Source organism: Neodiprion lecontei, chromosome 6, assembly GCF_021901455.1.
Source record: "Neodiprion lecontei isolate iyNeoLeco1 chromosome 6, iyNeoLeco1.1, whole genome shotgun sequence".
NCBI classification, from domain to species: domain Eukaryota; kingdom Metazoa; phylum Arthropoda; class Insecta; order Hymenoptera; family Diprionidae; genus Neodiprion; species Neodiprion lecontei.
Window position 1 is genome coordinate 2,855,670 of NC_060265.1, and position 23,263 is coordinate 2,878,932.

General features: G+C 38.7%; 4 protein-coding genes across 13 annotated transcripts in view; 1 reads left to right on the top strand and 3 right to left on the bottom strand.

Moving 5' to 3' along the window:
* The window catches only part of LOC107222637 (lutropin-choriogonadotropic hormone receptor), a 19,953-nt gene extending 15,940 nt beyond the window's left edge, over window positions 1-4,013 (bottom strand). The window contains exon 1 of one of the 2 annotated variants that reach the window (XM_015662076.2): window positions 3,232-4,013. In XM_015662076.2, coding sequence (XP_015517562.2) covers window positions 3,232-3,485 — 254 coding nt within the window. In that variant the 5' untranslated portion in view covers window positions 3,486-4,013. The remainder of the gene's footprint in view (window positions 1-3,231) is intronic. The other variant, XM_046743684.1, reaches the window with a different exon arrangement.
* A 2,753-nt stretch (window positions 4,014-6,766) lies between these two features.
* On the bottom strand, window positions 6,767-12,824 carry LOC107222638 (DNA topoisomerase 3-beta-1). Its single transcript, XM_015662078.2, has 14 exons — window positions 12,560-12,824; window positions 12,307-12,449; window positions 11,857-12,051; window positions 11,612-11,779; window positions 11,195-11,323; window positions 10,439-10,557; window positions 10,160-10,360; window positions 9,860-10,064; window positions 9,344-9,526; window positions 9,049-9,258; window positions 8,759-8,976; window positions 8,452-8,676; window positions 8,089-8,350; window positions 6,767-7,559 (listed from the first exon to the last, which is right to left on the bottom strand). Exons 1-14 carry the CDS (start codon window positions 12,648-12,650, stop codon window positions 7,353-7,355), a joined length of 2,556 nt encoding a protein of 851 aa, XP_015517564.1. The 5' UTR covers window positions 12,651-12,824; the 3' UTR covers window positions 6,767-7,352.
* Window positions 12,825-13,287: 463 nt separating this feature from the next.
* LOC107222643 overlaps window positions 13,288-23,263 on the top strand; it is a 28,328-nt gene continuing 18,352 nt past the window's right edge. For both annotated transcript variants that reach the window (XM_046743706.1, XM_046743707.1), the window contains exon 1: window positions 13,288-13,975. The gene's annotated coding sequence lies outside the window, so the exon portion shown is untranslated. The remainder of the gene's footprint in view (window positions 13,976-23,263) is intronic.
* LOC107222644 (alpha-N-acetylgalactosaminidase) lies at window positions 14,428-21,693 on the bottom strand. 8 transcript variants are annotated; one of them, XM_046743710.1, is made up of 9 exons: window positions 21,562-21,693; window positions 20,987-21,443; window positions 17,353-17,514; window positions 16,448-16,622; window positions 15,950-16,124; window positions 15,769-15,863; window positions 15,323-15,682; window positions 15,068-15,232; window positions 14,428-14,826 (listed from the first exon to the last, which is right to left on the bottom strand). In XM_046743710.1, exons 3-9 carry the CDS (start codon window positions 17,511-17,513, stop codon window positions 14,638-14,640), a joined length of 1,320 nt encoding a protein of 439 aa, XP_046599666.1. In that variant the 5' UTR covers window position 17,514; window positions 20,987-21,443; window positions 21,562-21,693; the 3' UTR covers window positions 14,428-14,637. The 8 variants fall into 8 exon arrangements, with proteins under 8 accessions (XP_046599666.1, XP_046599667.1, XP_015517575.1 ...); XM_046743711.1 differs by having other exon boundaries at window positions 21,618-21,682; XM_015662089.2 differs by having other exon boundaries at window positions 20,987-21,691.

The following is a 23,263-nucleotide window of genomic DNA, read 5'->3' on the forward strand; positions in this document are numbered from 1 at the left end:
TAATCGCTTGTCACCCTGATATTACCGGGCGCCATTTAAACAACGAAATTCACCCGTTGGGGATAAGCAATCGGGCTGCGTGATGTGCGAGTATATGTTTGATACGAACCCTAGACGAGGCCGCTTAGTTGAATTCACACTCACATGATTCACGAAGAATATAGGTATAATATAACAGTATAATCCTTGCAGAGGATGATGTATCAGCTCGCGATCTATAAAAGCCCCATCGCAACACCTCACGAGGAAGTGCAGCAAATTAGAAATTAGGCCCTATAGTATGCGTGTATCAACGAGTCTAACGATGTTGAAGTTAGCAACTTTATCGTTTTTTTTTTTTTGTCTTATTACAGTTTACTAAATTTAAGCCAATTCGAAAATGGTGAAGTATCGGTTTTTCCTCAGCATGAATCGTTGCGATATGATCGAGTCTAGGAATAAATATGTATGCTTAGGGTACCTTGACGTATGTAATATTGTCTTATGAAAAATGGGTAAAAAAATCCTCCGAGGTAATAAAATCTATACATAAACTCTGGTATCTGCAGCGCGAAACGCGCAGCTGATGATCGCCGTCGAGACGAAAAGAATTTCAAATCATAAAACATGACGTAGGGATACGATACAAATGTAGTTATGTACCGGATTTTTGATCCGGTAACACGAAATTACATATATCGTTAAGCGCATTCATACGGATGTGACGTTTTTCTTTATATTCAAATTTTACGAAAACGAATGTCAACGTGACACGCAATAATTGTACGCACGTTTGCTCATTTATCAGATTTAAATGGTAATATTATGTACAAAGAGCGACGTTGGAATTGGTAAGAAGTAATTGTACGCCTTGTTGGATGGTTTTACACTACGTTTAAACTATACCGCAAAACAAGGCCTGCAGCTTCGTGAACTATTTACTGAATAAAACCGCATATCCTGTCTGCATACCTATACTAACGAGACCTGCAACCGCCTCCTCAACACCAGATACGTGCTAATTAATCACAAACATGCACAATTGACTCAGCGCTGTTCTAATTAGATCGCAAAGCTCGATTTGCAATCTGTGACGTGAAGTTCGCACGGAGCATTAGTTTTTTTGAATATTTTAAATACACTTCTTTTAAACCCCGTGCAAGCTAAATCTTGATATACCTATATGTATAACCGTTTCGCGTCAATATATGTAGGTATGTATTTCTTATGTATATATCGCTCGATGAAATCTAACCAATAAGTTACTCTGCGCAGCCCATTAAGTTTCCACAAAATAGAGTAAGAAAGAAAAAGGGGAAAATAAAAAGAATACCAGACCAAGCTCTGAAGTCGTATTATACCCATGCATTTGGCACAGTGATCACAGCAATCTCAAAGTGAGAAGACATCTGTATATATCATATACGTATGCTTGTTCTTGTTATTATTATTATCATTATTTTTTTTCTTCGACGCCTACATGCAGAGAAAAGGAAAGTCAGCTAGTAGTGATCATGATCATCTTTGATCCGCAAAGCGATGACGAGTGAGCCGAGTCAATAGAATTCATACGCAGTCTGTTTGGATGGTTTAAATTCTTGAGAATTTCGGCACGTGCAGGAGTTTCGCGTTTGCGATTATACGCCGTTGGAATATTTCGGTTATTCCTGGAATCAGACATATATTTTTCCATTTTTCCCCCCTATGGTGTATAATAAAAGATAAGTAGGTACGGTATAAAAAGTAGACTTACAAGGATTTGAAACCTTGCCTTTGCAAAGCGATTATGCTTTACTGAACTTCCGACATTTCCGAAACATTAATCGTTGCAATAACGTTACTAACTTGAGTCTCATTAATGCAAAAGAGAACAATAAAAATTCTTACGAATAAGATCGGGGCTGTAATATAAGCCATGCACACGGAAAGGTGTGTGTGTCACAGTTTCTATACGGTTGCCTAATTATGGTTCGCGGATAAGCACGACGAGAGAATTCGTGGAGTGAAAAAGATTGTCCGATCGATAATACAGGATAACTTTACGGCATGCGGGGCGAAAACCGGCTAAACTCCCTTGGGCAATAAATCTAGTAGCGAGAAGGGATTAGCACAAGTGTATCCACGAATGGAAGAGCCTACCAGCGAATAATGGACCTTACTTTACTCCGATCGTAACTATACCTATATTTACACGTGCGGGAGGTCTGGCAGCGTATAAAAAATATCATAAAACATCTCGCGAGTTGCTTCCGACCTTCCGTTGGCCCGGCTATGTTATAACTATAATACGCGAAACCCCGTGCGAGTTGTTCCTAAATGCGGACTCTTCTGTCCCTTTTTTTCTCAATTTACTTCTTTATATCTCCCGGCCAACACACAATAGGAAGGACCCTACCTAATCTAAACTACACACGCACACAAACACACAGATTTCTTTACGCAGAATGTTTTTGTGCTAATATTCGCACGACGCATAATAAATTCACTGCAAGACTTGCGAGGGATGATTAATAACACAGCGCGTGCTACCGCGTGGAATAAGATTATTGATCGATCCCTTTTTAATGCGGTGAATTGTGTACTCTCCCCGTGAGCGTAGATCTGAAGGTAAATATAACGGTTTGAAAAATCGTTAACGATCGGTGGTGAGTCTTTGCCTGCCGTGTTGCCGCGGTGTAAAACCGTGAAAAGTCGGTATGGAGTAGACGAAGCAAAAATCTAAGGAAAATCTCGAGGGAGTCGAAACAATTTCTGAGCAGCGTCGGTAGCAGCCGGTTATTAATTTGTAATGTACCTGAGGCTTCCGGGGGGGTCTACGACCCTTTGACCCAACTCTGACCTCCCGCTGTAAGGCTACAGAAATCGGGGAGTAAAGTTAGACCGGGATCCAAAGTAGTCCCGTAGGTGCATTCGTAGCGAATCTCGGGGCTCAGCTTCGCCGCATTCGATTCACACGTATGTGCATGCGTACCACATAGATACACACATGCGTAGAACGATACGCGTGCACGTATGCTTTACGGATATGGTTAAGCTTTCAAGTAAAGGAAAACGCCGGGAATTAATTAATAAAGGTCTCGAAGTGAGTCGCAATCTTGCAGATCCCGTCGGGGAGTCGAGTAGTTGATACAAAATAAGGCGGGAATTAGAGGTTGATGCGTGTGTAGTTAGACTAGGAGGAAGAGGATTGGAAGAGGGAGGTGATTTCGTACGAAACGAGTTCGGTGTAATTAGATTACAGAAGCGACTTACATCTTGGTGAGGTTGACGGAGTGCGAAAGGGTTGCTGATCCGAGCGGTTCGTGTATCGTGTCGAAACCCACCCCACGGCAGAGAAACTCTCTACCGTCAGCGGTGGCGTTGCAGCGATCCAGGGAAACCTGCGAGGGTGCCGTGCGCTCCGAATGAGCCGAGCATCCGTTATTGCCGATCGACAACAACAGTGATAATAACAATAACAACGAAAGTATAAAAGTGACAGCTGCAGCCGAGCGCCGTGGGCTCATGCTGCCGGACGCCGGCCTCGCTCCAGAAGGGGACGGACGACTCCTGTCCTCCTCCTCGCCTGCAGCCACTACCTTCTACCACCGCACACCGAATGCATCACACGGCGGCACATAGGCACGCATGCACGCACGCACGCACGCACGCATGCACGCATCAGCGTGTTCACGCGTGTATTATCACTCGCGACGAGGATAATTCCATGGCCCTGTTACCCTCGTTCGGCGGCATTATAAGTATGTCCCAACACGCGTCAGTCACCGACGATGCAAACGACGAACGACCGACACGAGCTGACGCCAAGTCGGAATGAAACGACTGTGCGGCGCCACCCACAACTAAGTATGCAAAAAAATAAAAGATAACCGCCACCGCCGCCGACGCCGTTTCACCCTCTTGTCGCGAGGCTACTGGGCGCGGGCGCGTGTGCTCTGTGAAATACGGAGAGACGCTGGAGGCTGGAAGCCGAAGGAATGGGAATAGCGCGTCTGCTTGCAGCTTGCTCCGTCCGCTACCGCGAACTATTCCTGCGGAGAACCGACCGACTCTTTGACTGACGGCCGAGCGAACTACGCTTGTGAGCGCGGGCTCTCGATTCTAATCGCCCCACCGCCATCCGAGCTGTACGCAGCTGTATACATTATGCGTACCCTGAGCGATAGAACGCTGAACGATCAAGAGTTGCGGACGGTAGTCGCGACTCCGGGCAGTCGTTCAACTCGGGATTTTCGCTCTCTCCGCGAGCGGCACGCGACGCATCGTACCCGACCATCGACGTTTCCCGCGTCTGACGTCATCAAGCGCCCCTGCTACGTTTGAGAAGGGGAACGTTACCGCCGCTGCTTCGTCACCATCTCGTTGCGATATGTATGTACACTTGGTCGCACCGATTCTGAGACAACTGATTTCATCGACGAGACGGTTACGTTGGCAATGCCGAATCAACCCGCAGCGCCACCGCCGGCCGGCCGCGGAACTGGATAAATTATTTGTGGACAAAATGTAACGATAGCTCGGTGCCCGGGAGAAAATCCATAACAAATTCAGGGGCATTAAATTTTCAGGACATTCGGGAGAAATAAAAAACAAAAAATAGGACCTGGACAACGGGAACTACGGAGCGCGAGTCCTGGAAATTAAGGCTCACGAAGATAGAGGACCTAGAGCGCAGAAAATACGGAGCGGTAGTCCGGGAAGTCAAAATTTAGCAGGTAGAGGACCTAGAGCGCAGGTATTACGGAGCGCTAGTCCTGAAAGTCGAGCTTCACCAGGTAAAGGACCTGGACAGCCGGAACTACGGAGGGCTAGTCCTGAAAGTCGTGATTCATCAGGTAGCGGGGCTAGAGCGTAGGATCCAGAAGGTAGAGGACCAACTCAAAATCTGCGGAGCGCGATTCTCGTACGTCCTCTCTACTCGGCGTTTATTTCCGGACTGTCGAATTCGGCCAACTGATTTTCATCGTCAAAATTCAAATCTGGACCACCTCGTAACTAGTCATTCCCCTTACGCGGTTCTCATTTTCGTAACGCTAGAATATTGTTGCCCCCTCGGTAATGAAAAGTCACTTTGATATACGAATGCAAAGGGCACTGTACATAATCGACGCGACGTACGAGATATACTCGTACGTTATTTCTACTACACATGTTGATAGAGTAAAATGAAAAATGCGATTCCAGACGGGAATCCCAGTGTTGCTAACACTCTGAATTCTCTCCCACTAAGACGACCAATCAATTCCACTGAAAAACCACTAAACTTGCCCCTGGTGGACTGTATTAAAAATTTTATTTCAATTTAACGCGCGAATATTTGCCTAAAAATAATTATCTTATTTGTATGTATTACATGAACATCTATAATAGAATTTGGATCTAATTATTACTTTATAATACATGGTAATATAACATTAGCATTGGACGTCAATATACCGCTAATAAAATCGAATAAAAAAAGAAAAAACAAATAAACTTTACTGTTATTAGAACACGAATATTTATTATTGATATAAATTGTAACATCCATAAGAAAAAAAGGAAAAAAGATTTACTTTTATGCTGTAATCTGATGATTAAGGAATTAAAACGTGTAAAAACTGATGACCAACCATACCACTGACAAAATCTACTAACCACTAAAAGTGAATTTTTTCTACCGTCCCAGAATAAAAACAACCAGATTTAATGGAAAAACTACTGACTTAGCAACACTGGGGAATACACTTTTTAAAAATAGTTACTCAGTGAACACAAATAAGGCCGTGTTCGTAAATTGACTGTCAGTACTAAAAATTCCCTGGGACAGAGACAGAGCTGTCCATGAACTCGGCAGCGCAAAAGAGATAAAAGATTGCTGACAGTACTGTCAGTCAATTTTCGAACACGGCCTAAATATATCATTCGCAGCAGAGCTTAAAAATACGATATTTCCAGGACACAAAAAAAATTCAAGAATATTTCCAGGACCACTGGACACGATGCATAGAACTATTGATCTCTGTAGATCAGTGCACAGAACGCTGCCCAAAAATACAAACAAGCGACAGTTATGTTTATAGATATTGATAATGAGCTTGCATTGCGGGACGCCGGCGGTGGCGTTGCAAGCTGAGTGATTCGGCATTACCAACGTAACAGACTCGTCGAAAAATAACTGCTCAGAATCACTGCAGCGAAGTGTACATTTAGGAATTAGTCTTTGGGTCATCGGAAATCCTCGGACGCGACCCGCGTGCGACCGACTTTTTACACGTCGGCTCCAGGAATTGACCCCTGCTTTTCGCCCTTGATAATGTTCTAATTATATGCCGTATCGTCGCCATTTAACTCGAAGCGATTAATTGATGTTAGAAAATTTTCACATGCGCACATACACGGTAACACGTTATACGTATGAATCAGAAATCCTGGTCTACGAAGATTCGAAATTGCGACACGGGTCGAGTACAGCTAGCTCTCGCTGTTCCACCCCGCTGTGACCCGGCGCAGCTGACTCATACGCGTTGCAACACTTGCAAAGACCAAAATTGATTTTACCGTAGAACGAAAACTGGGACAAAAGCATTACCGCGAGCATAAACTGACAATGAAATATCTTAAGAACTCGAGGGGTACTCGAACGGGAACGTTACCCAGATATTACGGTAGAACGAACCAACGAGCTAGTGTATATAGAGATGATATCCCAACGGAAGCTTACTCGAAGTTAAATCGAAATTACGATTCCGGCTGCTTTGACGAAGATAGGGTGGAGTCGGGAATCATTGGCAATACAGTTAAACAATTCATATCTCAGACATTCTTTTATTACCGAAACTTTAAATTATTAAATAACTTCCGATCTTAAAGCGAATTGTTGAAACGTTATCAGCAACGTTGTAAAAATTGCACTGAAAATAAAGTAAACTCTACCTAAGCAGCATATATTTTCAATTTCATTCATGGCAATATTAATATGTATCTGTCTAGATACTCGTATATTATTGATCTACAAATCGTTTGTTATGGTGTGAAAGCTGAACCTAACATAAATAAATTACTATCAGAATATAGTAAAAAAAAAAGTTTCGAGTTCTATGTCGTGTTGCGTACAGCGAGATTAATACCTAAGGGTAATGTTAAAATTCATCGATCTGAGAAAATAGATAAATAGCTGAAAGACTCCTGATTCAAATGAAAGTAACCTGGCTTCGCTCAGCCTGAAGATCAATCAAGGTCCTACCTGACAATGATGTGTCGTTGTTAAAAGTTGGGCATCTTCTCTATTCCAAATTTTGGTACCCCCGAAAAATGTTTTTCTATTTAGCGTTCAGGTATCAAGTACCCTCCAACCAGATGGAATCAGGCTATTATTCTTTTGCAACAATTTGTTACACAAAGTAGGCTGCCAGCTGCGCCATCCTATCTTTGGGAGGACGGGGTTTGCCTCGACCACGACCCCTGCTGTGTCCCCGTGACCGGCCTGTAACTGGCCTAGACGCAACAGCTCTGTATTTTTCGACAAGTGCAACAAAAGCTGGTGTGCAAAAAACGCATCCTGTCAACTCCGTTGTTTCATTAGGTAGCTTACTTTTGTCCTGAAATAAATAAAAATTAATCAAACCTTGTAGATCTTCTTAATATAGAATAATTGTGACTTTAAAGACTGAAAATAACTGAAAAATATTTTGGCAGAGAAGAAGATGGCACATTATTCATTCTCTGATTCTCAACTTGCTAACGTTTTAACACGTTTTTTGTTAACTTTCATCAGAAATGATAGAGAAAAACGAATGTCAATTATCCAGTATATGCAATGAGTAGCTTACACACATTATATGTGGTGAATACGAAGAACGAAATTGAACCAATGTTTATTCTTGTTAAAAATAATACGCTTTCTTCATCCTCGGTCAAATATTTATGTTGGCGAATGTGCGTTAAATTATACGAGGTACATTCATCTTGGGAGCATAACTAAGAGACGGTTTTTGTTTCGATTCAAATTTCGGCATAATATTTCCAACTTCCCAGTTATTTTTCCTGCCATTAAGCATCGGAGACCGCTAAATTCAAAATGTAGCAAATGTCAGGTTTGCTGCCAATGTGCGGCACATTTCGTGTTACCTGTTTATATTCCACTGTGACACGCTGAGCTCCACAATCGCAGATGTCGGATTCTACACTAACTCGGTGCGCATCGTCGAACAAATGGATGATAACGTCGCATCGATTGCAACCGAGTTTCCATTTCGGTGCTGCTGATGGATCTAGTACTAGAATGCCTGTTTCACATTCTAAACAACTGGAGATACCATTATTATACATTCCGTGTGGGCATGTTGGATGTGTGCAAGAATTACACCCGCTCATTCCCCGTTTCATATCCCTGTTTCAATACGAGATAACAATCAAAAAATAATTGTGATAAATTACATAAAATCGCATTTCGTGTATTATTAAAGTTGATCTGCAATATTGTAGTATTACCTGAATGGAGGGTTGTTATAACAATACGGACAAAATGTATAGCTTTTTCCCTTAGCTCCAGTTGACCATGAGAGCAGTTCAAAGTCATCCAACGGGCATTTCAGTTCTCTATAGATTCTAATGTTTCCATTTTGAGGCAAATTGTATGTCTCGTTACACTGAGAGCAGTGCATGCGAGACGGTTTCGTTTGTATGTATTTCATATATCGTCGACACTTTCCACATCTGCGTAAAATTAAATTGATCAATTACGTGAAGTTCACAAATTCACAATTTAGGTTTACGGAGCAAAATGAGTTTTGAATACCTCGAATGCGATTTACCGGATGCAGAAAGAGGTGAAAATGAGACTTCAAATAATTGATCCATTCCATCTATACTTTGTACAAAGTAAGTGAACTTTTGCTTAAATATTTCAACTGTATGCAGTAAAACAGCATGGAAGTCTGCTCTACCTTGTGCAATTAAATTCAATTGTTCTTCAACTGCGGACCTCATTGTAGGTAAAACCAATTCGGGATCTATCTGTAAAAAGTTTCAGATACAACAAAATTGGCACACATTCACTATTATGTTTTCAACTAATTGCCCACTTACTTTTTGATAACCGTGAACTAAAACTATACCCAGCGGTGTAGGAATGAGCCTTCTGCCTGCTGTAACAGTAACATAATTACGTATGCATATGTTGTTAATGTGTACAGGGATAGAGGCATCAGTTCCAATTCCATGCTTTTCCATTAGTGAAATGAGTTCTGCCTCAGTGAGATGATCGGGAGGTTGAGTATAGCATTCGAGTAGTTTTACCTAAAAAAAAAAAAAAAAAAATAACAAGGTTAAGCTGTAATTTCCATAGAGCACAGTACCGAAGGACAAGAATAGTAATACCAACTTCGTGAATATTGGCGTTTTCACCACTCGTGAATTTTGGAAGAGTTTCGTTAGCTCCAAATGCCTGCCACGTAAGAACTGTAGTATATCCAGGATCTAGCAATGTCTTGCCGACAGCAGTAAATATTTCCGTTCCAATTTCAAACTTGACCGTAGTGCTCAGATATTTACAGTCGAATGCGACCTTTGAATAAACAGTTCACAATCAATTACAATCAAAAGCCAAGAGGCCATCGATTATGATTAATTACATGAAAAAATTGATTAGAATTTTTCTTGAGTTTGATTTGAAGATACGGAACATTGCAATCTTGTTCAGTACTTGTATTAGCTGTCATTGTGATGTGAAAATCATCATTGATACTTTTTTGAATTACAAAATCAGTAACAGTCACTCAAAATTTCATGAAACTCCTTTGTGATTTCAAAAGATTCTTTGTTTCGAATACTCCATTCTTCCTTCTCTCAAAAACTCTGTAAAGAATCTCTACCATTATTTGAGTACAAATTACCATACCGAAGCAATGAAATGACGCGTAATGTAATCATATAATCTCCAGGCGTCACCGTCAAGTTCGTTCCTAGATGCACTTTTCATGGGTGTAATTGGCGGGTGGTCACCAGCATCATGCCCTTTTTTAGGCCTGTTCATTCCTGTTGATAATATTTTCCGTACATCTTCACCCCATTCAGAACTGTTTTGTTGCTGCTTTAGTGTTGCTCTAAAGAGTAACATAATTTCATGTTTAGGATACTTTACAACTCAATGATTTCGTAAATTAATTATTAAATTAATATTACGAAAGCAACAGCTTACAACAGGTCGAAATTTTCTGGATATGAAGTCGTTTCTGTTCTTGGATAACTAATGTACCCCTGAGTATAAAGCCTCTCAGCTATTTGCATGGCATGATGTGGTCCCATGCCCAATCCAGAGCTAGCAACTCGCATTAATTCTACTGTGTTGAGAGCTATTGGTCGTGTTTTAGATTTTTCTGTACTAATTATGCTCACTATCCTGAAAATTGATTGTGTTTCAAAATACATTTAAATTTAGTCTGTACTTTCAGATGCTCACATGTTTGTACTTAATTACCTAGCATGGGCGTATTCCTTAACTTGGGCCAAAAATATATTAGCAATTTCTTTATCAAAGCATCTTACTCGATTCCAGTTTAATACAACATCTTGCCCATCCGAGGATTTCACGGTAACCTGCAGCATTATGATCAATTCGATTCAGATGACTTTGAGTCAATCAAAGACAAAAGATTGAGGAAAATTATAAAAAATTCTTCTTTCATCTGATGCAATTTATGATGGACTACGTTGATGTTTGAAAACCATGGGTATTAATTTCAAGAGCGCTCATCTTAGTTATTGTTGGGGATTGAAATTAATGTTTTTACTTGGCAAATGCTATGACTGTAAACCCAACTAAATCTTTCTGGAGTGTTTTCAGTTTGATAATTTGCTCTCCATTACAGTACAAGTTTCTGTAAGTCACATTCAATGTCAGGAGAGGAGTGATAAAATGAAAAATGAAAATGAAGTTCTGTACCTGAGTTACTTAAGAAAAGATATTATAGTCTAGAATTGATTAAATATTTATTCTGTATAAAAACTATGGAATTTACCATCATTACATTGCTTGAGAATACTAACAAATGTATCAAATCTGACAAAAAGAAAAGTAACCTAGACAAAAAAAAAGATTTTGAACGGATATGATAATGGAAAACGAATAGATGCTTCAGCCTATAATACATTCGTTTTTTCCAACGACAACAAAGTGGCTCATTTAATATATCGTTGTGACAATAAAATCTTTAATGAATGAAAAAAAAAGTACCTGAACAACCCAGTATGGGTCTGGTTTGAACGTTTGAATTTCGTCATGCCTCTGAACACAAAAACCAAGCGTTGGTGTTTGACACGGACCATATGATATGAGCGATGCATCCAAGTCTCCATATTTTCCCTAGAGTAGATATTCATTGTATTGTATGAGATACCGAATATACAGTGTAATTTGTTAAATAAATGATTGTAATTCAAGTATATGCAGTGATGATTTCAATAAATAGCTATTATTGGTTGGCAAATCATTGTTTCAGCTCGTCATGATTGGAATTTCATCAGGACACAGCCTCAAAGATTATCCTGACATATACCAATGACACCTTTGGTTGCAGTTTTGCAAATCAAATGTATGGATTGATTGTCGTTTAGCATGTTTGTGTTTGGAGAAAAAAAAAGCGACTCGTACCTGGAAAAATTTGGTTTGAAAACGTGTGAACGCACATCCAATGCGCAAATCAAGTTCTTGCCGTGCATCTACACTCCGTGCTTCATTTTCATTCGGTTTACCGAGATTTGCTAATGCAGCTTTAATATCCTTCTCTGTGATGGCCGAAAAATGAGCTCTCCATATGTTCTAGATAAAGATGAGGATATCAAAGAATGTTTTTTCTTAATCTGAAATTATCCCAATAAATGAAATAGGTAAAATACATTTGGATCCAGCTCTCGGTGTAGTCCTTGTTGAACAGCATAAATAACTTCGTAACAAATGTTTTCACCTTCCTTGTCACAATCCAACCATAATATTAAGTAATCACAATTAGCTCCTTCTTTAGCAAGAAAATAAGGAATCTTCAGCTTTGGAACTGCTTCTTTTTTTTCAGTTGGACAAGAGAATAATTCTACCTAAAATATTGATACAGGAAATGAATATTCAACAATATTACACAATGTGTATCTTTTCATGATTTTTAAATGACGTACATTGAGAAAACTTTTCAGAAATTGATTTATCTAATCATTTTTCTTTTATTTCAAAGACTAATTTTTAGGAAACTTTCATGAGCAACTTCACGTCTGTATTTACGATTTTCACAAAAATATGAATTTATTCTCACTGTGCGTCCCAAGGCCCCGAGTAAAAAGATTTTTGATACTTACAGGATCAACTTTGTCCCAATTATTATACTTTCCGTTGAAATCCAGACTCATAACGTGCCCGCAGACAGATGTCATTTTAAAATTCACAGTTTCAGATTTGAATGGTCCAGTCCATTCGTGAACAGAGCATGAGCCATTTAAGCCTGTGTTTAAGACATTTAAGACAGAATAATATATGAACGGTTAAAAGGCGTTCACACGTTTATTGGCTACGTTACAGATCTTCAAAGTATGAAATTGACTTCTAACCTACCTTTTCTAGCAGAGCACCGTCCATTGCTCAATATACCGGCAAGTGATGCGGCAAGGGACGGTTTTTCGGCTACCATTAATGCAGTCTTCATTCTGGGTCGATTAAATACCGCGATAATTCTAGACAGATGTTTTCAAATTCTCTAAATTCCACTTTTATGTCGCCGGGCACATCTACGCACATCAGAATCCCGGCACGAGTTCCAATCCCCTCCTCGCGCCGTCGGCATGGGCTGTGTGTGAAGTTTGTTGCAGATCCTGCAGAGTGGATGCTGATGAGTACGGCATTCTTATTCTCTCCTTTTCTACGTACTATGCGTGCAAAGTCAAGTCTGGGATCATGAGGCGTGAGCTTGAAATTTTTAGTGATTTAATTTAGCGTATTTACAGTAATTTAAGGTCTGCTCGGAGCCGGCTCCGAGTTGTCATTGGGTCGGAGTTGAGTTGAAGTCGAGTCAGAATTGGGTTAGGATTTGCGAAACGGATGCTTAGACCATTCTCAAATTTGATAAATCCTGAAGCAATAAATAACTCAATATGACTTCGTCTCATCTAGACTTGTCTACATATTATTTGTACTGAACGTAAACCAAACCAATCTTGGCAAGATTTCTGGGGAAATTCTTTTGTTGATACTAAAAGTTATTCATCATCGATCAAATTTTGTCACGGATTTTGGCGGGATCTGTGAGTGGTGATGTTCCAATTTAAACAATCGACAATCAACAAACGATCGAAGCGACATAATTTTGATAACTTGCCATTAATCTAACCGCCGAATCTTCGCGTGCTGCTCGTTAATTAATACAGCCTTTAAGTTGTGTGTGGTAATACATTTTCAACCGACGTCCTAAGTACGACTAGTTACTTAAAGTGGAAGAAACGTATAAACTAGCAGTGAATATTTTGGTTCGTACCTATAATTTGTTAGGTGGTGGGAGTAATACGGTGTCCAATCGTTTGACTGACACCGCGAAGGCGTACAATGTCACAAATTCTGCCGCTTTAATTTTTATTCGTTATCATCTTAACTCGGGTGGAGTACGAAATTATTCAAATAACCCTCGATTTTCGTTACCAGATTAGTGTAATAGAAAAACGTTTTTGTGGGATACTATCGAGTGTTGCTGTATTTTAACGTACGCTTTCGGTGAAAATTGCTGCGGATTTGCGCTGCTAAGATTCATTACCACGTGAAGTGTCAATCGCAATCGTTCGTGTCGGTGAACGAATCATTTTGGGATAAAGTGGCGTCAAAATGACGTTATTATTCATGGATACCGATCATCACGAAGGATGTCAAATATTGAATAAATTCAGTGTCCACAACAGAAATATGAGATTTAATCGGTGATTCCGGCACGGATATACTCCAGCTAGGTGTTCAGGCTGGGCTGACTGTCACTATGAACCATGGGTAAGTGATTATGATTTGAAATTACCCTTAATCTCTGACTTTCACTCTTTTCAATTGTTCATCAATTGTAAGTCGTGCTGAACCGTATGGGGGTATGTGTGTAAGAAAAATTGACAGACAGCTGGTAAGTATGCATTTTGCGATACCGACTTGGCATCTGACGTACCCACACACCTGTCGTTACTTTTTGGAGACAGTGGTGTTACCGAATAACTCTTCATCGATACTTCCATTTACCCTTGCACTCGTGAATTGCTAACCACCTATCGCACAACCAAATTCAGTTAAACCCCCCCGATCTCAGGATCGCAAGATGCGGATATATTTATTGCACATGATTAGCCCAGCTTAGCTTGATTGGGTGAAACTGGATTGCTACCTTGATTATTTTCGTTTAGGGCTGAATGTTTCAGAGCAGTAATGATTACTTTTTTTTCTTCTCACTGTAAAAATCTTTATTAGATCAGGAGTAATTTTTTGGTCCAAATTGGAAATACTTAAAATATTACAAAAATGACAGAGTAATTAAAAAATGTATTTATGTATAAACTTTATCTCACTTGTTGTAAATATTCTTAAATTCATGGTAACGTTTCCTATTTGAAAACTTAAATCTAATAAATTGTAATAATTAGTATTATCTAATTTGGAATTGTTGTTTATCATTTGAAGGTATTTTGATTGACTTTGAAAACTTGGTTCAGAACCGGAAAGGGGGTGTAATTATTTTGGGCGTACACAGCTTCCAAATCTACATCAGCACGTAGGATCACAACTCCCGAAGGGTTCACTTTAACCTTAATCTTTGTTTGTGGTGTTAGTGTTCCATAATCAACATCCTCGTACAAGTCCTGAAATCATAAATAATTACGTACTCGTAATGCAGAACATTAATTTACGTCAAAGTGGGTGCTGCTAATAGAAATTTTGTCTAGCTGCAGAAGTTAAAACACTCGACTCATTCTCATTTAGTAAGATGAGTTGTTACTTGAGAAATATAGTACCCGTTGAGTACGAATAGTATCGGTTGATCACAAAAAAAACATAAAGTTATTAAATTTGAAATGAAACTGGATGCATAATTAAACTTACCTCTACTCTGTAGCCTGCGGGATACGCTAGTCCAAGTTCCTTCAATGTTACAGAGACGTCTGATGGGGTACCATCAGTTCGGCGATTAATGAATGCAATAGCATAGGAATAGTAGTTCTGGTAAGTTGGACTAATAGGCCTTGCCCAGATTTCGATGCCCTTGTGCTGGAAAAATACAAAAATCTCCGCTCTAGCTTTGTCACGTTGAACTCAAAACAATCTAAAACATGTGCTGCTGCAACACGAAGAACTTACCTTGTAAATTCTTCGGCCCTGAATTCCCAAGGGATCTTGATCGACGGCTATTATTTTTTTGTTTTGTAAAATTGCTTTGTATTCTGGTCTAATTGTCCTAAGATCCACTGACATGAATAGCGGCGCTGCTAGTATAGCCCACAAGGCCATTTGCGTTTTACTTTGTTCGTAGCTAAGCCCAAAGTTACCGACTATCAGCATATCTGGGTCGTTCCAGTGTCCAGGCCCGGCGTTTGGTGCAATATCATCTTGATTATCCCCAAAATAATCCATTATACTCTCAATACTCGCCCATGAATCTTGAATATCACCGAAATTTCTCCACAGATTACAGGTATCAGATATAAGACTGAAGTTTGGCTGAAAATCAAACCAATCCAACATTTGTTACGTTGTGTTTAGTAACGAATAAATGCCCCTATATGACCAATAAAAATATAACAAACCTTCATGCCTGCAAAAGTTTGATAAACAGGCCAACTACACGAGTATACCATAGGTCTTCCTGTTCGATTCAAGTAGTATCCAAATTCAGAATATCCTGAAATATGATTTATTAGTTGAATGTCCTTCATTTCTAAACAGTAAATATATCCTTCGAATTCAAACGATAATGTGAATTTGTACCTTTATCCATGTCTGATGGATGGGCATAGCAACCATCTAATTTTATGTAATCAACATCCCATGATGCAATGAGTGCAGCATCTTCTTCTAAATGACCCAAAATACCTGGATAACCACCACAGGTGTAATTACCATAATCTTCATAAATGCCAAATTTCAATCCCTTGGAATGTACCTGAATAATTATAATACCGATGTGGTTACGTGTCATTTACGAAAGTTTACCTGTTAAATTTTATACGTTTTTATTTTTGTCTATCATTTTATTTCACGAGTGCATCGTTAAAATAAGATTTCGCAAATGGCAAGTTGCTACACAGTTGTGTAAATTGCAAAACATCTCAATCAATTTGAGGTATTATATTTATTGTTAGTTAACAGTTTATGCAAACAGGTTCTTATCAAATACTGGTATTTATTTCTTCTTTGTTTCCCAGTTTCACCAATCGCTGGTGAATGATTTAGAATTCTACCTCAATTTACTATCGAAATGCTTACATAATCAGCCAGATTCTTGATGCCATAAGGAAAACGTTGTCTATCAGGCTTAAGCTGACCATCAAAGCCTCTCTCCCTTTCGAGCCAACAATCATCGATATTGATATACTGATATCCAACTGCCGCGTACCCTTCTGCTATAACAATATCTGTCATTGTGCGGAAAAGGCCATCTCTGTAATTGAAATATCACCATTGACTCCGGATATTCTACTACACAGTCGGTACATAAATAGTGAACATTTTTTATTCTTTTGCATTAACACTTGGGTTCGAGAATGCGAAATTTCCATTATGCTCGTATTATACTCCAGTCTGTGTTGCTTCTGGTGAACATTAAAGAAAGACTGACAATGGCAAAGCGTTTCTGGGGCATGTATGATTTCACACACGGGATACTTGAATATTTAGTTTCCTGAACCATGAAAGAGTTTCATAGCACAACATTCGTTTTGTGGCACACTTTTATTATGCAATCAGCAACAGAGGCAGAGCTATATTGCCCCATGTGGTCCAAAGACGTCAATAAATGTAAATTTAAGCGAAAGTAGCATAACGCGTACGCATATATGGATTATCATCAGTTTTGAAATACCCTTACTATATAGCAATTAAACTTAGAAAACAGCATTATAAATTGAATAACCCTTTTTTTTTATTTTATCAATTCAAGGTGATCGTTCGACGACATAACTTTACAACCTTGAGAAAATACTTTCATATCACGTCCAATGTGATCACAATCAACGATTATCACTATTCGTATATAAATTTCCAGATTTGTCATACTGGGAATATTCATTTTTGAACTTGGGAAAGGTAGCGTTTGTTAAAATTCCCAAAATCTGAGCATCGAGAGGATCGACGATCTTTGTAAAATTGATGAAGCGTTGTAGTTAACTTACCTGATGCAATTGTCGGGATCATTTTTGCAGTCTGTATTGCATCTGAACCTTTCCCAGGACAGCCAGCCCATAGGTGGGGTTCGGACGAGGCCATTTTCAAGTCCAGCCGTAAATTTTGCTATTAAAACCACTGCGCACCATATCCAAACCGTCTGCACCATCCTGCGACACGAGTTTAGAATTATTGCTTCTAGTATGACAAAGCATGGGCAACAGGGCGTGAAAGATAGTGGAAACTTGTTCAAGCTCTTCTGTTTCTTGATACGAATAAATGTGATAAGAACGTATGAGAACACGTCATTAAAACGGACGTATAAACGAGAGTTGAATAACACTCATATCCACCTATGTGCAACACAGTACAAAGTTTCCACAAGACTGATCCAATATAACTGACTTCCAAGCCAAAGCGTACTTTCACCCAATGCCCCATTTCATTTTTTACACACACGCATCTCCCCAAGACTAGTACGCCAAGACTTCCTTTCATATAGCGACTATATCTCTGATTGACATTGCGATATAATTACTGACAAAAAAAACAAACTGTACCAACCCTGTTTTTCACTTTGTTTACCGGCGTAGGGACTTTAGAGGTCATGGCTAAAGCTGACACGCCGCTTTGTACGAAATCGAGTGTAACAAACTTGGGAGAATTGGCAGATTAGATAGGCATGTCTACGTGAATAACAAAGAACAATAGGGACAAAGAAGAAAATGTGAGCAGAGCTATCGCTCTTCAACTATCGCCAAATGTTCTTGCTCGTAATGACACTTGTACTTATTGTTGAAAAATGGTGAAAAATCCACCATACTAAACCAATTTTCTTCACGCTTTTCAATGGCGTTTAAAGAATCGAATATTTTTGATTATTGACGTAAACCGTCACTCAAGTCAGATTGTTTGGTGGTTAGGCTGTAAGTTAGTGGGATAAAAGCTAGCAAGATTTTCTTACTGAATGAAAATTGAATCGAATCAAGACGAGTCTCGGAAACAACTAGTCCTGAGCATACCTACAGTTGCCTTTCACGCGTAAATAAAGTAAATCTTGCCTTTCGTTTATTATATTCGAATTAACCAACCCTAGGCTGACAGCCTGGGAACATAACAGCTGACTACGTAAGCGGATAACTCCGGCAATTCCGACCATAGATGATGTTTCCCGACATAGGAATGCGATCCATTGGCAATTTTGCCTACCAGTCGGCACTAAACTCTATTTGTCCGTAAAAATTTGCCCGACGATAATGTAGAAAGTGTGTTTTCATGAGTTATCAAAAGAATTTAATGACGATTCGACGAAAGGCCGAGAGTGATACGGCATTCAAATGCTAATGAATATCCATCCGACATGACCAAGTTGAAGTTAGCAACGTTATCGTAACGGAGCACGTTTTCTTAATTTTACAATGAATTTTGTGTAGCTAAGATTTCGAAATATGAGCGTGTTTTGTTTTATTACGATTTACTAAATTTCAGGCAATTCAAAAATCGCGAAATAACGGTTTTTCCTCAGCACGAATCGTTGCGATAACGTTACTAACTTCACTGCGATCCGACACGCTGTTCGGTCCGAGCTACCTTAGTTGATATCCTTGATTCGCTATATTGAAAAATACGCGAAAGCCTACGAGCTTCTATATTTCTGGATCCTCGATCTATTTTTCATCTACATATTCTTACGTTTATATGATCAAGAACAATCGGTTAACGTCTACTAGACGTACATAATTAATTGTACCACCACGCATTGTTGTAAATCAATGTTATATTTCTTTATTTATTTTCTCCATTTTTCGAAAGTCTAGCTTGATCGGTTTCCAAGTCATTTATATTTTATGTTACCTCACCGAAGGTCGGTTCGATAATATATATATATATACATATATATGTATATATTATGTATTAGTTGTATAAGCAGACCGTATATATTGTATATCGGTACGAAATCTGCAAGTATAAAGTGAAACTTTCGGTTTATCGATTGGCAGGTGGCTACTAAACATCACGGTCAAATCGCTTGGTTGACGATGAATAACTAATTAAACAAACTGATACAGATATAGAATTTATTTATACAACATTGCTGTGTCTATCCGCCATTACCGGTTGATTATTGTACTTTAAAATTTTGTTCAATTTCTTCAATTCACGATAAATATGTAATGTTCACAAAATAGTTCGTTTATCTGCAGCCAACTTGTGATCTATAATCTAAGCTTGATTGTCTGAGAATACAAATAAGTGTAGGTGTATTTGGATGAAAATAAAAATTGAAAACGATAAATCTGTGTAAAAATCAGCGGCTTTGAGTAGCTCGAAAAATCTGACGAAATGAAGTAACGTGTAATTTACAGTCAATTTAGTACTAACGGATTATTTAACTACGATTAGTTAATTTTTAAATAAAATGTCGTAGATGAACGAAGTGATAGAGTAAAAATGCGTAATGATGAAAAAATAAGAGGATTACAATATTGAATTTTGAAACGTGTGAAAATTTATTTCATAGAATTTTAAAATATAGATTGTCGAAAGAGACAAAAGTCAAAAAATATATGTGTATGGGATTGTATGGAAAAACCTAAAATATAGCACTGTCAGAATTTTGAGCACAAAAGCTGCAGGAACCACCGCGTTTTCTATTAAGTTCATATTTTTTCTTTTTTCCTACATTACACTCTCCTTTCATCGCATTGAAACATTACAGTGTGTATAGCCTACGTTACTCCTGAGTACCAACGATATCCACGAGAGAAAGAATTTTGAATCTTGGTCCAGCAGTTTTCCATTTATTCGTGAACATAAATTATGCAAAAAAAAAAAATAAAAAATTGTTTAATAAAGCTAGTAGTCGTCCAGAGAAGCGGACCTGTATCACGGATATGAAAGCAAGGTTGCATACTTTCAGGTGTAATTTTATTTTCAACTTTTTACTTTGTCTTTGATCATTCCCAACTCAACGAATTAAGACGAAACGAATTTCAGGTCAAGAACGTGTTAAAATTAAAACATGGCAAAACGAAGGTTTGAAAGATGTTTGATTATTTGTATTTATTAATTTTAAATACTAATTGTTATTAACAATATCAGAAAATTCGTGTTGGTCTACTATTTTTCGTTTTCCGTCAAAATATTTATACAGTTCGTCAGATCCAAATGAAGGATATCTCATTTTACACCCAAATGAATTTTTTGCAAATTTCCTGTGCACAGATTTTTTTCTCCAGTCGATGAGTTGGTGAAAAAAAAAAACATTCAATATTTTCATACAATTTTTACAATTTGCTGGTGGCGAACTCACGATTGATCGTTGGATAAAAAAAAAAAAAAAAAAAAACGGCAATATTTTCCAAAATTTAACTTGTACCGCAGTTTTCAATTCATTCATCAAAAATTAATTAATACGAGTATAAAAAGGTGTTTACTGTTAAAAAATCAATGTTTTCATATATTTCCTCTCATAACCGCGGTCCACAAGTGAAAATAATCCAAAAATATGTAGAGAGCGACAGAGAGCGAGAGCGAGAGAGAGAGAGAGAGAGAGGGAGAGGGAAAGAAGGATTCGTCCGCCTTTTTTTCTTTCTTTCTTTTTTGTAACACTTAATGCGAATGCGAGGCATAATGACTTACCTTCACTCGTGGATTGCAGTCCTTTTGACTGACAACAATGCAGGGGGAATGATAGAACTGCCGCTTCCGTAACTCTTTGAGTGGTCAAAGATGCCGGGTAGAGTTTAATATATACTGTAATTATTGCGTGTTTCATAAATTTTTATCTCATCTATCGTCCGTTGCTTCATCCAGATCAAACAGAAGATACGATTTGATTTTTTGTACAACGAATCTTATCTTTCAAAAACTATGTCACTTGTATGCGTGTTGCAAACATTGTCACGTATCGTTGAGCATTGTGAAATTATTTTTTCACAATATCTTCAGAATCCCCCACCTCTTAATTGACAAGTCAAAAGAGAAAAATCTCTCCGCTTTTCGAATCGAACAGTGCACGGTTTATTATTGTTGTTATTGTTGTTATTTTCTCCGTTATTATTCCATCTTTTTCGAGTTACGTACTTCGAAATTCCTCCTGTATAACAGTGTGATAGAGAACAAAAAACCTTTTAGTACTTTGATTCACTGCGGTTTACAGAAATTGATCTTGATTCATCACGATATTTAAATTTTTTTGTTTTTGCAATTCTCACGTTTTAAGATTGTTCAAGAGTCGAGAGTCTCGATCTCGTGGAATGAAATATCCCACCTGCAATAGGCAATTGACTTTAAAAAAGTCTGTCTTATACCGGGGAGTAACCGGCACCCACTACCTACTACTCGCGGGCAGGCTGTCTCTCCGGAGAATCAGTGGGAGAGAATCAACTGGCAACTGCTATAATCAGGGTATAACCCATAAGCTGTACACATACATTCGCGTGCAGAATCGCCGCTGTGCCGCGAAACCATGCCACTGGTAGAAATGTCAAGATTCGCCGAGCCAATAGCTGTTGAATATATTATTAGTCAATCTTACGCGTTGTGCCGAACCCAAACATCGAAGAAAATTGTATACCTTTCGTCGTTAAATATAATTGTCTAATTTTAAACGCAGTTGATTAAGAAAATCGTAATTACCTGCTCCGTCTGCGGTATTGCTCGAAACGACGTCTTATTCGAACATTCATTGATGATCTCGATCGTCGGCAAACTTAAAACGTCCGGTATGTTTCGTTCAAATTCAGCGCAAAAAGTTCGCGTATAATTTCGTCAATACGCATGGCTTTGTACAGATTTAATGGGTCTACGTTATGGAATGGGGTCATCGAAGCACGAAAGTTTGTTTTCACGTATATTTAAACGCATGAAAATTTCTCTCCTTACCTATAACTGTTCAAAATTCTAGGGTAGTTAGCTATTATCGTTACCGTTACAATATCCGTCCTATCAAGTACTTACGATTAACATTATCGGACATAACAGTCGTACGCACGTATTACTGTACATGGAAGTGATAGGATCAAGATCCATAGTCGACCTAAATTTTGAAAACATCACTTATGATATAACATCTTTATACCCTCTTCTCGAATTGAAACTATTACATAAATCGCATGCCAATCCGATGGATTATTATTTGCTACTAGCTAATGGTAGCCCCTACAAACTATAAGGTATCCCCATTTGCTAACTTCGAACCGGAATTCAGCGTCCCACCAATTTATCTTCTCTCTCTCTCTCTCTCTCTCTCTCTCTCTCTCTACCTTTTCGTTTTTTACCTCGCATAACGTCACGAATCGTGGTGATCGTTGCTAGATTGGGATGTGAATGTATCAGGTACAACAAGCTATACCCTCAAGTCTAGCGATTGAATGAAATGACGTAACACGTCCAGCAGCTATATATACATATATACACGTATATATATATATACATACATGTATAAACTTAGCTCGTTATATCGAGGAATAAATTACGGTGTACGATATCATCCCGTTTCGTCTAATCTCCTATCCCTATATATATATATATATACACACCTATGCTTGAAACGATAGGGATGTACACTTATAATAATCCTGCGTACATGTATCATGTGCGTATAAACACGTATCGGATCACGCCGAGGCGTGCGTACGTACGTCTGATTGAATGGTAATAACAACAACAATAATAACAATAATAGCGGTGACGAATAATAACGATAATTTTGAGTCAGAGCGCCGTTTGAAGTTCTCTACGAAAATATGTGAAAGGTGAGAATATGTGTCGCCTGGTTGTGCGTTCTTATACGTACCGCCTTACGAACCGCACTAACAAATGTACGTATGTGTTCCATATCCTCTCTCGCATGCGGTATACGTATGGTTAAACGGAGGCTACGTCAGAGGGTGATGCTATAGCTGGTCCCCGGAT